The following is a 16,204-nucleotide window of genomic DNA, read 5'->3' as shown; positions in this document are numbered from 1 at the left end:
ACGGTCGGCCATTTTTTTTGTTAATCACGTGTTTGTAACAAACACACGCCAATACTTTGTCGTATTTAACCAGGAAATACTGACTCCGACAGTTCTTATTTAAAATAATTGCCCCTCTCCAAAGGATATTGGAAACAGTAGGGGGTTCAATATATCGCGGCCATGATATTTTGAACCCCCTTTCCAATGGGAATTGGAAATAGGTAGGGGGTTCAATATATCGCAGCCATAATATTTTGAACCCCATCTCCAAAGGGAATTGGAAATAGGCAGGGGGTTCAAAATATGGCGGCCATAATATTTTGAACCCCCTCTCCAATGGGAATTGGAAATAGGTAGGGGGTTCAATATATCGCAGCCATAATATTTTGAACCCCCTCTCCAAAGGATATTGGAAACAGTAGGGGGTTCAATATATCGCGGCCATAATATTTTGAACCCCCTTTCCAATGGGAATTGGAAATAGGTAGGGGGTTCAATATATCGCGGCCATAATATTTTGAACCCCCTCTCCAAGAGCAATGAAAATTCGAGAGGGTTTCAAAATATCGCGGCCATAATATTTTTAACCCGGATATCGCAGCGATATTTTGAACCCAGGTTCATAATATCGCATAATATATTGAACCCGGGTTCAATATTTCGCGGTATCCAAATATTATATGACACCTGGTACTATGAATTACAGGGATGCTATAGACATTACAACAGAGATCATTTTTAAATGATACTGGAGAAATACATGATGTTTTGTGAATTAAAAATCTATCCTATATAAGGCAAAAATTAATTTTAAAGAATATTATTTACTAGTATTTTCTTAACTGGGTTTCACTGCAAATTCAAAATACGAAAAATTAATCTGCTGTGTTTACCCTAGATGTCAGCATGCAGTGATGGTTCAATACTGAACAATAATATAAAAAGTGACACTACTGACTTCTTGTATTGTACCATGCAAACAAAATAATAGTTTTCTGAACATGTACAGCAACACAAGTTGTAATTGCACACTGGTAGTCAATGTCATAGAAAAAATAAAATTTAAAGTGATTGCAAATGCATTAATTACAATGGTAAAATAATTAAGGTATATCTAACAGTATTTTTAATATATATTTACACTTCACGTGAAAAAACATCGTTTACGCAAAATCTCCCCCTTAGCCAAGTTGGTAAGAGGGAGATTCTCCCACATAGCAGCTAGCTTTGAAAGGTTAACAGGTAAGGAAAAACCAACAAAAATGACAATAACCCCTCCCTTTGCAGTAAATGGATATACCGGTAGCCAAGCAATGCTCTTCTGTTGATAAAACTTTCAATATCTTTCTAATAAGAGTCTTGACAGATGCAATTAGTTGTTTCAAATTTTTCTCACGTTCTCCTATGGTACAATATGGAACTCCATATCAGAAAATTTATCCCATAGGACTGATTTTATTTGATAACCTTGTTAAATTTAATTAACTCCCAAAACATTACCATAATTACCATACTATGTAAAAATATGTAAAAAAGAACATGTAATATTACAAACAATTTTAAAATTGCCAAAACACTACAATCATATCACTGACAGTAATTTTAATTTTCAGTTAAATTAATGCCCTATAGGGTCACTTCGTCAATTTACTTGACTAATAAATTTAAACAACTTCTAAAAATAGTTAACTTCTTTATTAATAATGAAATTATTTATTTCCTTATAATGATAGAAACTTTTGGTTCACATGAAACAGTTTTAAAATAGCCCCAAAACCACCACACATTTTACAGATTATCAATTTTCCCCCCCAACACATGCTCCATCTAAACCATGCCTCAGATAATGGCCCTCTTGGGACAAATGAATTCAGCCACACTTGTCTTTGATGTTCTTATTGCTCCTAAGAATTTATCATTGACAAACAAAAATTTGACATTGTCAGTTGATAGAATACTTATAAAAAATAAATTTAGTTAAGACATAAAGACAAAAAACCTCCATCTGGGTGTATTTAATATATAAATATATTTTAGAGTGTTTTAATACAGTGACTATATATTAATTAATTAATAAAATCTGTAAGGATTACCTCCCTTACTTTTCAACATCAGTGTACAGTATATAGAATAAGGAAAATGAAAACCGTCATAAAATCATTAAATCTTGTCTGATCTTAAAAAAAATTGAGGGTGCACATCTTCAGATGGTGATTAACATATGCACAAATGTTCAGACTGTTTCATGCAGTAGTAAAAAATTCTATAGGGGGACAATGTTGTGTCTACAGACAGACGGACAGGTTGAAACCAATACACCCCCTAAAATTCTATGACAAAGTTGCGTCTACAGACAGACGGACAAGTTGAAACCAATATACCACCTAAACTTCATTTGCAGGGGTATAATGATGATAAATGTTGGCATTACCCATATAAGCATTCATCAAAGGAATGCAATTTCAGTTTCTGTTTGCACATCTTCAGATGGTGATTAACATATGTACAAATTTTCAGACTGTTCCATGCAGTAGTAAAATATTCTATGGCGCGGGGGGGGGGGGGGGGGGGGGGGCGCAAAGTTGCTTCTAAACAGACAGACAGACAAGTTGAAACCAATATACCCCCTAAACTTCATTTGCAGGGGTATAATGATGATAAATGTTGGCATTATACCCATATAAGCATTCATCAAAGGAATGCCATTTCAATTTCTGTTAATTTCATAGGTGCATGTATCAAAAATATTATGTTCTAATAACTATATTGTAACGTACTTGATATGATTGTAAATATATATGTTTGAATTTCCCCCTTTTCTTTTTACTCTCTAAACCTGTCACTGGAGTGACGTGTACACGGTAAATTTTAAATACCGCACTCCAGTCCGTGCAGTCCAGCAGAGTGGACGTGTGTCTATTTAGAGGCACGTGGTAGTCACCAAGATTGGGAAACTTCTCCCTACTTTGTTCATTTCCGTATGTTTGTCACCAATTTCAAGGTATTTGTTTGTTTTTTTATGTTATGTATGTTTAATTGTTTTGTTTGCTATGTTAGAAAGCTTAGTTTTAAAAACCACGTGTTCGAATGGAAAATTGTCATTTTAGAACTGAACACTAACGATAAATTGTTTCAAGTATATTCCATTCTATTTTAAAAGAAATTGTGTTAAAGGGGATGACGGTTTATACCAGCTGAATTGTGACTACGAAGTCGGAGACGAGTACGGAGCGCCAGACCCGCCATTTTTCATCCATATCGGGGACACGTGGCGTCGATGTACGTGTATGGTGACCGGGAGCGGTCTACGCTGGAGACGTTTGTATATGTGTGTTGTGTTGTGGTGTCCTAACGTACCGGAGCAACGGTTGTGTCATCTGTCCGTGTGTCTGTGTGTCCGTGTGTTTGTCTATGTGATGTCCGGGGTTTGGGTGAAAAGTCACCGGAAATATACCGAGGAACCAGGAAAGGAAATGTGACGAAATTTATTAAAATTTCACTTTCATTGTTTTGAATATTTGTTTCTCGTATAATTGTAGTGATATTTTTGTGAAATTGATTTGAAAGTTGATAAACGAGTTTAAGGAAATTATTTGAAAATCTAAATATATTTGAATCAATTTAAGTGTTTAAATTTTGGAAAGAATATTTGGTTTTGAAGTCAATTTAAAGATTTGTTATTGAAATTAGAGTCGACTCTGTGTGTTAGAATCTGGTTTAATATTTCTTTCATTTATTTTTTTTTCTTATATGTATTTTTTTTCTTATTAAATATTTGTTTGTTTATTTTGGTGTTTTGGTTGTTTCTGATACAGACATCTGGCAATTCCAAAGAACTCGTCTGATCATTATATCAGTTCAGGATATATGATTCATGACATATATAACAATCATTCCATTTCTTGATTATCATTCTTGAACTTAATGATCAGCAAGGCCATATTTCTTTTTCCTAATTGTAAAGATTTTTCTCATCAATTAAACAATGAAACAAACTCCCCATAAATACTGAGCCCTGAGTACAAACTATTATGGCTGCAAAATATTGACAAACCCCTCCCCTCAATTTCATAAAATGAATATCATGGCTTTTGAACATTACAGAATGAAAGAAAAAGTGAGCATTTTAGCACACATACCTCAATGGCATGCTCCCCTATTAAAGTACTTGATGTGATGCATGTAATGAATGCCAAGGTATCCATTAAATACACAAAATATATTGAAAAGGGGCATAACTTGGAAAAACTTTCTGCAAATTTGCACTGCTACTATTTCTTCAACAGCAAAAAACATTCTCAAAAGGGCTGAAATTTCCAGAAAATGAAAGAATCAGAAATTCTTTGTTATAGGCGCATCTACACATTGTGTCCTAAATGCCTATAAAGTTTCACCTAATTCCATGCAGCAGTTTAAGAAGTTGTGCTTACAAACTGTTCAATACAACAGAACTGACTATCTGACCATCAAAACATTATACCCCTCGCAACTTTGTTGTGTGGGGTATAATGAGAATGCACACAATAATTATATATACCAGTAGACAAAACACATGCTTAATTAAGGTGGTATGGGACACCTCCATGTTGTAATGTACTTCCTTTTGAAATAAACAATAAAATCAAATAGAAGGGCCAAGTGGAGGTTAAAGCATATTGTTGCAGTTGACTTCATTGCTTATTAGTCCCCTACCGGTTTTCACCGGAGGGGACTATAGCTTTCCTCTGCGTCCGTCAGTCCATCTGTCTGTCCTTCTGTCCGTCCGTCTGTCTGTCCCACTTCAGTTTTCCACACTTTTTTTTCTTTATGCATTTGAGGAATAATATGAAATTTGCTGAACAGCTTCAAAATGTCAAACTACAGATCAAGTTTACACTTTTGTAGCGTCTGGTTGACTTATTTTAGAGAAAATTCATTTTTTATATTCCAATTTTTTAATGTTCGGGTTCGATATTCTGCACAACAGTGCATTGTTTTGACAGTTTCCACAAATCCGTAGGGGACGTGTATTGCTTATACAATACTCTCAGAATGCTTGTTTTTGAAAAAAAATAATGCCATATTAAGGAGGTGTCCCATACCTCCTTCAGTTGTATATGGAGTTAAACAATGATTTTCTCTCAGTTTTGTACAGTGTTGTACACACACAGACACACACAAACACAAAATGTGTTGTTTTTCAAACTTTAAATACATTAAGTGTCTAAATACAGTAAAAATTAGATGTTTGTACATACCTTCATTGGTACCCTCTGCTCTGTATTGTCCATAAAACAATTCACACATTGGATTCCTATTTTGCCTTGTTTCTCCAGTACTACTACCACTGAAAAAGTTTGCATAAAACAAGCTGATACACACTGCATAGCCCACAGCAGGTAGAATTGAAACAGGTTAAACATTACATCATAAAAATGAACATACAATACCTGGCTATAACACACTGCAATTTCAAGGGGAGGAATCAGTAAAACCTTTTCACAATTATTGGGGGGGGGGGTCACATATTTAAAATCAATTTAATCATTTAATCTTATCAATAAATGTTTTTGGTAAAATAACCATGTCTTTATGAATGCCTTATATCTTTTCAAAATATATGGGAAAAGGTTTTTTATGGTCTCTTAAAAGATCTTGCTATATAAGGTGGTATGTTTACACCTCCATATTCACCATGTGAACCACAACACACAGGGTGTATGCTATGTTGTACAGGGGTCAAAGCAGTGAAAAGGAGGTCAAGCAGTGATTTTTGAACATATGGACTTATTTTACCAGTCTAACTGTGCTTATGGAAGAAAGCTTTCATTAAGGAAGGAGTCTTTTCACGTTTTTTTGCAGTGAATGGGTCTCCATATATATTGAAGTTGTAAAATAACAATTGTTCATATCTATTATTTGAGAATTTAAGATATAATATTCACTCCAAGTAACAATAGACTAGTTGTTTTATTTTATCTGTCGAAGTTCAGTAAAATTTTACGACATTGCATAACTAAATTGTCGGGCGTCAAATGTAAACAAGGTATGGAACAACTGAGGAAAAAGGGTCGTTTTGCGTTCAAAAAACAAATAAAACGAACCGATATCGTACGTCAAGTTGGTAAATTCAACAAGTGCACAGAGCTTTCAAGACGACTTCATCGCAGACGATATCCTCTCCACGCCCGAGGTAGTTTATAACGAAAATGTAAGTGTCATATAGTGAAATATATATGTTTATTCATAGTAATTGTGGAAGTTAATTTTAAAAAAGAGTATGTTTCATAATAATATAAGGCCTAACCCTATTTTAACGTCTGCTGCAGTTTGTCTGTCAACTATGTGTGCTGTGAACGGGGTATGGCAGACGATTGTATAGTGGTAATAACAAATACTTGTATTTTCATATTAAGTGGAAGAAAAACAAATTTGAAAGTAAAAAAATGAAACTTAATTTAAAGAAAGTATCAATTAGTAGCTTTGCTTTCAAATCAGATTGTCTAAACAGTATCTGCATTAAGTGTAACTAATGACGCTGGAGAAAAACTACGGCAACCCGTTAGCTGTATAAATTATGAATATTATTGAACTCTTAAACAGAGTGCATACTTTTAAAACTATATACTGTGGAATCATAAGATTTCGTGGTGGCTCAATTTTCGTGGAATTCGTGCCTGTGCACCTCTCATCCACAAATATACACCCCCACGAACTAATAAACTAGGGCTATAAAATCATAATCCTTTTGTATGTATACTAAAATACACGTAATTATGTCCCCTCGAACCTGTAAAATTTAAGCAATCCACGAAAATTGGCCCCCACGAATTTTAATGATTCCACAGTATACTGTTTTTCTATTATTTCTGTTTCTTTCATTTATTACATTTTTCAAATTCTTTATTCAATTATTTAATTTTATTTTCTGATGGTACAAAAGTATTTTATTTTTAAATTATTTGATCAATATTCATAACTTTAAATAAATGCAGGTACCGCTTTCATAAGACAAAAGGATCGAATGCTAAATTGAATTTAAATAAATGCACTATATCATATTTGCTTTTATATCCGTTTTGTTCTCTCTCTCTCTCTCTCTCTCTCTCTCTCTCTCTCTCTGGATATATACCGTATTTTTCGGGGCATATGTCGATGTGGGGCATAGGCCGAATTGCTAATTTTTAGACAAAATTCAAGAAAAATCCTTAGACTAGCCTAATTGGGGGATAAGCCGATTTTCAATCGATGATTACTATAGTGAAAGTATGACCGCTGATTAAGAAAGTCACCGTATTAAGTATATACTTTCAGAATATCGATGTAGAAAGTCAAAAGAGTAATTAAAGTTATTAAATTTGCTTAACATATATATTTCAAGCAATTTTAAAAATTAATCTGTGTTTTGTGGCTGTTTGGTCTCTTCCGTATTCGTCGGTGTATCGTTGTGTATCGTAATTTTACATAGTGTAAATTTAATTGCAACACCAACCTCCGTGGTTGTGTCTGGTAGAACTAAGTATAATATTTTACCAAACCTTTTATATTTTATTAATACCTTATTGCTAAATCTCATTTAATCAAGTTATACTTTGAAAGCTACTTGTAAATACGGGGTATGGCGTCCATTAGCTCAACACGTGGTTTCATATCCAAATAGAGTTATCCCCCGTAATCGCTATGAATGAGAAAACGAAATACCAAACATAAAATATTTAATTTGTGTTCTTTCCATTAATTAATTAAATAGTGACTTGCCGTTATGCAGAGGAGTTGTAATGTTAAAAACACAGTTAATGCAATGAAGTGTAACGGTGTACACTACGTGCCCCCAGGCTGTGTTTTAGTCACGGGTTTCACACCTTTGTATATACACACGACACCAGAATACCGTTATTTCATCCAACAGAAAATTAATTGTAAAAACACATAGCATTTGATTTATTCTACACCCAAGACCAGTGATTCCTACGAACGCAGAAATGAAGAATTCACCAAAATTCCGTCATATTACATTCTACCCGGTTTCGTTTTCTTTTTTACTACACAATAATAGTTTCCAGGGTTCATACACGAACGTGGGAAAAAATTCTTTTGATTGGGATTGTAAAGAAATACCTTGTACAGTACTGTACATTTTATTACTCACGATGTCATTACAAAAATTATCAACGGGACAACTATCGAACAATAGTTCAAACGGATGAAAAAAAAACAACCCTCATAATAAATTGCTACAACAGTACAACGGATAAAAACAGTGGATTTTATATTTTACTGTTAAATTTTTTTAACTTTGAGTCTAAGAATAGCCGATCCCGGGGGATAGGCCGGGGCTCGCTCATCGGAGGAAAAAAATACCGGCCTATGCCCCGAAAAATACGGTACATGTATTAATGATTTTAATGGAATTATTTGAAATAGACAAGGGAGTGCCCAAGACTTGAAACTGATTGGAGATGTGGTCGAAGGATAGTAGAACTGGGAGTTCTAGCAGATGCTTTGTCTGCTTGCAAGAAATGTGGTCTGCCACTGCAACTGTCACATTGTACAGGCATCACAACACATGGTCTCTCAGCAATGCTGAAGATACCCTGTTCAAATACAGTATGCACATATTTGAATACCATACCAACAGGGAAAAGACATGATGGTCGTGTTTGGGTTGTAAACAGAAAGTTGGCTGCAGGTAATTAAAAAATAAATATTTCGAAAGCTATTTAAATTCATGCATTATAATTATATAATTACTGTTTTACATGTTATCATTTATGGAAATTAATTCGTTAATTAAATAACCTTTTAAGTTTAAATGATATAGATAAATCTTGTAATTAAACATACATGTATTATTAAAAATAAGGGTAAATCTTTAAATTTCTTTAAACATGTATACTTCATATACACATTTTGTAATATTGTACTACATGTATATATTCATTTCAAGCCCTAACATTGCAAAAAAATTGTATTTTCTTCTATATAGCTGTCCAGCACACAGGTGTTGGATACACACAGATTAATGGCATACTGGCAGAACTTAATATCCCCCCAATCAGCAAAACTCTTTTGTACACCAGACAAGAAGAAGTTGGACAGGCCACAGAATCAGTAGCTTCATCTTCAATAAATGATGCTCTGCAAGAGGAACTTGAAGCTACCACAAAGTACGGATGTATATTTTTGTATGATTTCCTTGTTTGTGAAAAGAGAAATCATTTGGTATTTATCAATTTCAAATGTCACAACTACCTAATTTTTTAAGTTTATGATAATGTATTATGTGATTTTTTTTATTCATTTCAGAAACAAACAGTCTACTTCAAATACAGTCAGTGTGGATGGCGCGTGGCAAAAAAGAGGGAGCGGTCGTTCCTATGACAGTTTAACTGGTACATGTGAAATAAATTTCTGAAAGTGTTTCCTTAATTCTTCACGGATGCAATTATCTTCATTAAAATATTTTTTTTAATAGAAAGGATTGAAGTTCTTTCTTTCTTTAATGTGTGTCTGAAATAAACAAGCTTAATTATATGGAAATACATGTATTGTAGGTCACTGCTCTATGAAAGGAAGCCAAACAGGCAAAATTGTTGGGTACAGTGTAAGGAACAAATTTTGCAGACAATGTGACAATGCTACCGAAAGAAATTAGCTTCCCCCTCCACATAACTGCAAAAGGAATTGGACAGGTATTTCTGATTCATTAAATAGTGCTATTTTCTTAAGCATCTTAATAGCTCAGGGGCGGATCAAGAATTTTTTTCCGGGGAAGAGGGGGTGTCAAACCATTTCACTTTAATATAACAATTAACTCATTGTTCTTATAAATCGTTTAATTGTAATTTTTTTTTATCTTTTCAAATTCCAGGGGAGGTCTGTAACCCCCCCCCCCCCTTTCCCCTTCTAAATCTGTGTATAAGCTGCTTCATATGCCTTTTGGATTGTTGTTTTTGGATTGTTTAATTACTTTATCAATGAATGTTGTTGTCTCTGGGCTGTATGGATAAAACATATTAGCCTTAGGAATACATGTAGATCTCCTGGCTGGAAGTGTGATATACTAACTGTACTTGAGGAGCAACATTGAATTTCATTTGTATTTTTTTTTGAGCGCATATAGGAAGTTCCAAATCAATGGAGCCAGACATGGTAATAGATCTCATTGGTCAAGCAGTACAGAAGGGAGTGCAAATAGAAGGGCTGGTTGCAGATGATGATACAACTGTGATGTCTCGAGTTCATGGCATATGTTCTAATATCCAGAAGATGTCTGACAAAAACCACATCAAGAAAAACATATCAAACTCTCTTTATAATCTTCAAAAAGTGCACAAAAATTTGTCTTCAAAAGTAATCAAATACATCCAGAAATGTTTTAATTACATGATCTCCCAGAATCAAGGGAATCCAGATGGAATTGAAAAGGGCCTTTCAGCATTATCTCTGCATCCATTTGGCAACCACATTGAATGCAGTGAAGTCTGGTGCCATCACAAAAGAAATCCTACTACCTCAAAATATTCATCTCTTCATTATGGCAAGCCCTCCATGAAGATGAAGTCCTCCAGCAAGATCTAGAAAATACCTTCCATAAACTGAAGAAGCACGCCAGTAAGCTGGCAAACCTTGGAAGCACACAAGCGAATTAAAGTTTCAACAAGTCGGTAGCTTCAGAAGTGCCAAAGCCTAGACTCTTTAGCAGGTCCATTGAGTATAGAGTAGCTGCTAGTGTTGCCCAGAAGAACATGGGAGAAAGCTACTTGATACAGGTATTTATATCTGTGATTATAATTTGACAGTTATGAATAATAAATAAAAAAGCTAATTCTTAACTGCATGCTTTTTTCAGACTTTCATAAATACATGTATATTAATGATAGATAATCAAGCTAATTAATATACTTGATCTATTACAAAATTTCCATTTTGTTGTTCTATGAAGATAAATTTGATGATTTTTTGATAGGTTAATAAGCATCTAGGACTCTCTCCTGGTACATACACAAGAAGACTTGCTGCTCAGAAAGATTTAGCTGCTCGGAGGAAGAGAGCATTAGCTGTCACTTCTAAAGCCAAGATGAGGAGATTACATCTTCGAGCCAAAAGGTCTGTTATTCTCAAACATGTACCCTTAATGTCAAAAAGTTACCCTTTTGATTTTAGCTCCATGGGCTGGATCAAACTTATACCACAGAACACAAAAACTATTATAACTTATAGGAATTATGCATGTGCATATTTTATTTGAAGAAATAAAACAACAGCGTCGAGGGAGACAAGGGAACCACTGAACTATTGTCCCCAGGTTGCACTTAATGACAACGAAAAATCCCTTGGCACAGCAGTAGAAATTCCTCCACCTATAACAAGACCAGCACCTGAGACAGCAGAATTCTCAAAGGGAAACAAGATATCTGTGAGCCAATGCTCACTAGTGATACCCCCGCTCTGATGTGAATATGCAAAATAAGCAAAGTCGACATTTAACAGAAAGCTGGCATCCGATTGGTACAGAAATATATCCCACAATATGGCATGCCTAAACAAATAGTGTGTTAAAATTTCAAGCATATGCGATAAATAGCTGCTGAGGAATCTTTGAGGAAAATTTCTTTGAAAATTTTGGCTAAAATAAACAAAGTACTTATTTAACAGGAAGTTGACGTCCGATTGGTGCCTTAACAAACACTGTGTAAAAATTTCAAGCATCTGCGATAAATAGCTGCTAAGAAATCTTTGACGAAAATTTGTTTGAAAATTTTGGCTAAAAATATATAAACAAAGTCATTATTTAACAGGAAGTTGACGTCCGATTGATACAGAAATATATCCCACAATATCACATGCCAAAACAAATAGTGTGTTAAAATTACAAGCATCTGAGATAAATAGTTGCTGAGAATTCTTTGACAAAAATTTGTTTGAAAATTTTGGCTAAAATTAAACGAAGTACTCATTAAACAGGAAGTTGACGTCAGATTGGTACAAAAATACATCCCACGATATAGCATGCCTATACAAATACTGTGTAAAAAATTTCAAGCATCTGCGATAAATAGTTGCTGAGAATTCTTTGACAAAAATTTGTTTGAAAATTTTGGCTAAAATTAAACGAAGTACTCATTAAACAGGAAGTTGACGTCAGATTGGTACAAAAATACATCCCACGATATAGCATGCCTATACAAATACTGTGTAAAAAATTTCAAGCATCTGCGATAAACAGTTGGTGAGAATTCTTTGACAAAAATTTGTTTGAAAATTTTTGCTAAAAATAAACAAAGTTGTCATTTAACAGGAAGTTGACATCTGATTGGTACAAAAATATATCCCACGATATGGCATGCCTATACAAATATTGTGTAAAAATTTCAAGCATCTTCAATAAATACCTGTAGTTGCTGAGAAATCTTTGACGAAAATTTGTTTGAAAATTTTTGCTAAAAATAAACAAAGTCCTAATTTAACAGGAAGTTGACGTCTGATTCTTACAAAAATATATCCCACGCCATGGCATGCCTATATAAATACTGTGTAAAAATTTCAAGCATCTGCGCTAAACAGTTGCTGAGAATTCTTTGACAAAAATTTGTTTCAAAAATTTATTTACAAAGTCATCATTTAACAGGAAGTTGACGTCTGATTGGTACAAAAAAAAATCCCACCATATGGCATGCCTGAACAAACACTGTGTAAAAATTTCAAGCATCTGCGATAAATAGTTGCTGAGATAAATGCGACAGAAATTTTTGTTACGGACGGACAGACAGACAGACACACAAGGGTAAAACAGTATACCCCCTCTCCTTTGGAAGTGGGGGTATAATAATAGAGAAGAAATTCGAAATGTGAAAAGTTTACAGGCAGACAGACCGACCGACGACAAACAAAATGTGATCAGAATAGCTCACTTGAGCTTTCAGCTCAGGTGAGCTTATAAATATATGAATTTTTCACTTGTTCATGCATACACTTAATCTTTGACATATGTACCTTTATGGAATACAATTTTTACCGAAATAAAATATCCTATGCAAGATATATAACGTAATTTTCTGCAGGAGTACACTGTTAACTTCCAATTCCATTTATTTTAGTTATGCCCTCCCCTCACCCCCCGGTACAGGACACACTTTATAAAGTGATCAAAATATATGACATCATATAGGTATATTTTCTTCCTCAACTTCTTACTACCAGTAATTGTTGTATTTCATTTTTTAAAATCCTATATGTGAATAAAGAAAATTGTATTTCAATGCACTCAAGTCCTCAAATTTAAAACATACATAATTTTTATTGGTCTTTTCATTATAAATGATTGTTGTTAACCTGGCTTGAACTTGTGCGACGATTTAAAATGTTACTTACTTGATTGTTGAATAAACTCGAATGAAAAATGTTGTCACATGATATGTCATATGTCAAAGACCTTTTCTTATAAATGCAGTGATTGGAATAAGCACACGCCCTGTACCATAGTCGCATTAAATAAAACATTGATGTTAAAAACGTTGCACCGTCCTGGCGCATATTATCATAATGATTATACTATTACTGAACATACTTTTTAACTTAGAGCTTTCCCCATAAATGCTTGGAATCCCTTTTGCTACAATGATTCAACGATTGCTGTTATTTTACGCTTAACAAATAGTAGTCAAATGTAGTCCAGCAAAGCATATTAATCATTACTTTGTTTTCTTTCGTATCTAATCAAACAGTAAAGTGTTTTTTGATTGGTTAATACCGTCAATTTGACATATAGCACTCACAAAGTCTAAATGTAGTAAGCACCTGCTATGCCACAGAAAAAATTCCCCTTCATTAGAAAGGACAAACTCTTCTGCAATTTTCATTTACTGGTAACTCAAACAAATCAGAAGAAAATGAACCATCAAATACAGTGGAACAGCCGGCTGAAATAGTGAATCGACATAATGGAAACGGTGACGGTAACACTGGCGCAACCAAACGAAATTCAACTCAAAGATGTGAAACAAAGGAGAATAAATATAAAGAATTGAACTAAATTATGGTTTTCATTACTAAATTAAAATATTTTCATTCAGGGTTATACAGTAATTTGACAATTGCAATGTACTGTTCTCTTTGATAAACTCATCAAATTTTTAACTTATCATTTTACAAAGTCCCATAAATCTCCTTCTGGCGGATTAAATAAGAAATGTCACATTGACACTGTCTTGGAACATGCCATTGTCACATTTAGCCCATTCACTGGATGAAAAATCAAGTTTCAGCAAAACTGAAACTATATGGAAACCTTGCTGAAACTTGAAGTTGAAGTTTCATGTATAGTTTCCGCACTGCGAAAACCATTATATCGATTCAGCAAGTATCCGTTAGGTTTCAGTCAGCAGAAACCTTAGTCTAAGATTCCTGATGGTTTCCGCAATGCGGAAACTAAATTTGAATCGTGTGAAAAGTTGTGTAAATTATTATGGAAATATCAATCAGTTTCAGAACATTTCCGCTAGGTTTCAGTATGCTGAAACTTTAAGTTAAGATTCCAAATGGTTTACGCATTGCTGAAACTATTACTAAAATTGATTTGAGTTTAATAGTGATATCATTTATTTTCAACAGGTTTAAGTTTAATTCTAGCCTAATGATAATGAATCCGTACATACTAAAATGTATAGTAAGGTTTCAGCGTGACTGAAACTATATGTATACATGTAACTATCTTCAAATGTGGCAAATAAGGCGATTAAGAACCTTACTAAGTAATTAAATGAATTTGAAAAGAAAAAACTGATGTCTGATCTTGTTTAATGCATATGATGAAATAATTAATCTTAGGTACTCGGGCACGTGTATACATGTGTATACATTCTTTGTCCAGGTGACCTCCTCTGTGATTTTCCTGTATATTCTGTGTGGATTGCAGGGTTTTTTCTGTCAGGAGTGAACAAAAGACTGTTACATAACATATACACAGTACGAAGCGTGAGTTTATAACTGGAGCCCGGCAGGAATTTTTTTTTCAATTTGTGTGTACCTGAGTTAGTAAAACTGATAAGTAAATTATAATTATTTAGTAAAAACAATCTAGTTAGTTGTGTATCGCAAACAGTGTATGAAGAAGTATTTTACTTAATACACTCAATAAATTAATATACCTATTTTGTAAGACTCCTTTTTAAATCCTTTATTTATCATTTGAATGAACCTTGAGGTACAGTAACTAATTAAGCAAACACATTAAGGTAAAGTCGTTGTAAATTTTTACAAATCATACCAAATATTCGTACAACCTGAAGTTTAGAGCTAACTCATTTTTTTTTAATACCACGCCAACACATGTACACAGGAATTTTTTTTAAAAATTCTACAGTTGATAATAACAAGTAAAACCCACTTGGAGTTTGAGTCTAATATAATAATTGTTTAATTATTTACATGCATTTCAGACTTTACTACATGTATGACTGTATCATGACTCACTGGCGTCGGAAGCAAAATCATGAAATTCGATCCTAATCCGTGTCGGGGGGTGGGGGGCTAGTATGCCTATTACTCCAACTTCTCAATCTTTCAAGGTAAATTTAGGAATAATTACATTTCCGGCGAGAAAAAGTTGGGAGTTGGGGGGGGGGGGGGGGGAGGGCTATGTGCCTAATGGTTAAGTCTAACTTTGCACTAAGCCCCCCCCCCCCCCCCCCCCCCCCCCCCGTTTCTACGCCTATGTGATTCGTGCATTTCTATACTTTGTATTTACTTTCTGTACTGTAAACACAGATATTGATACATGTTTATGAAACATGCACATATTTCTGTTATAAGATATAATAAGCATTATTTATAATTTTACTGAAGTTATACGTTATACCGGTATTACAAAATCAGTTTAAAATCCAGCACTAGCCATGTGGTGCACGTGATTTTAATCCCATTTTTAAAATTTGATTATACATTCGTATACATTTGATGTAGAAATTATACCAAATAATTAAAATTATACTTCTGTTTATATATCAGTCCGACGTGTACGTCTTACTTCCCGGCTTTTTTAACGCGATTGTATTTTAATTTCATAAGTATTCTTAAGGTACTGTTCATCGTATGACCAATCAGTGCATGCACATGTGTAACTGTAAAATAATTGCCATCAATTCATCGTAGTTGTAAATTCACCGTACGGGTGAACGCTGTTAACCGGACCCCGTTAATTGATCGGAATCTAATTATATTTGTGATTTCTGTGTGTTCATGC

At 34.0% G+C, this 16,204-nt stretch overlaps 1 protein-coding gene, 1 long non-coding RNA gene and 1 pseudogene across 2 annotated transcripts in view; 2 read left to right on the top strand and 1 right to left on the bottom strand.

Moving 5' to 3' along the window:
• LOC128192146 (ubiquitin carboxyl-terminal hydrolase 25-like) overlaps positions 1-16,204 on the bottom strand; it is a 192,244-nt gene that overhangs the window by 86,113 nt on the left and 89,927 nt on the right. Inside the window, exon 9 of the mRNA XM_052864629.1 lies at positions 5,220-5,308. Coding sequence (XP_052720589.1) covers positions 5,220-5,308 — 89 coding nt within the window. The remainder of the gene's footprint in view (positions 1-5,219; positions 5,309-16,204) is intronic.
• Positions 2,638-3,768, top strand: LOC128192151 (uncharacterized). Its single transcript, XR_008244515.1, has 2 exons — positions 2,638-2,983; positions 3,143-3,768. It is a non-coding gene; the product is annotated as an uncharacterized LOC128192151 (long non-coding RNA).
• On the top strand, positions 6,071-12,523 carry LOC128192147 (uncharacterized; annotated as a pseudogene).

The sequence above is a fragment of the Crassostrea angulata genome, chromosome 7 (assembly GCF_025612915.1).
Source record: "Crassostrea angulata isolate pt1a10 chromosome 7, ASM2561291v2, whole genome shotgun sequence".
Classification (NCBI taxonomy): domain Eukaryota; kingdom Metazoa; phylum Mollusca; class Bivalvia; order Ostreida; family Ostreidae; genus Magallana; species Magallana angulata.
The sequence above is the reverse complement of the archived record's forward strand: the minus strand, read 5'-3'. Positions and strand labels throughout refer to the sequence as shown.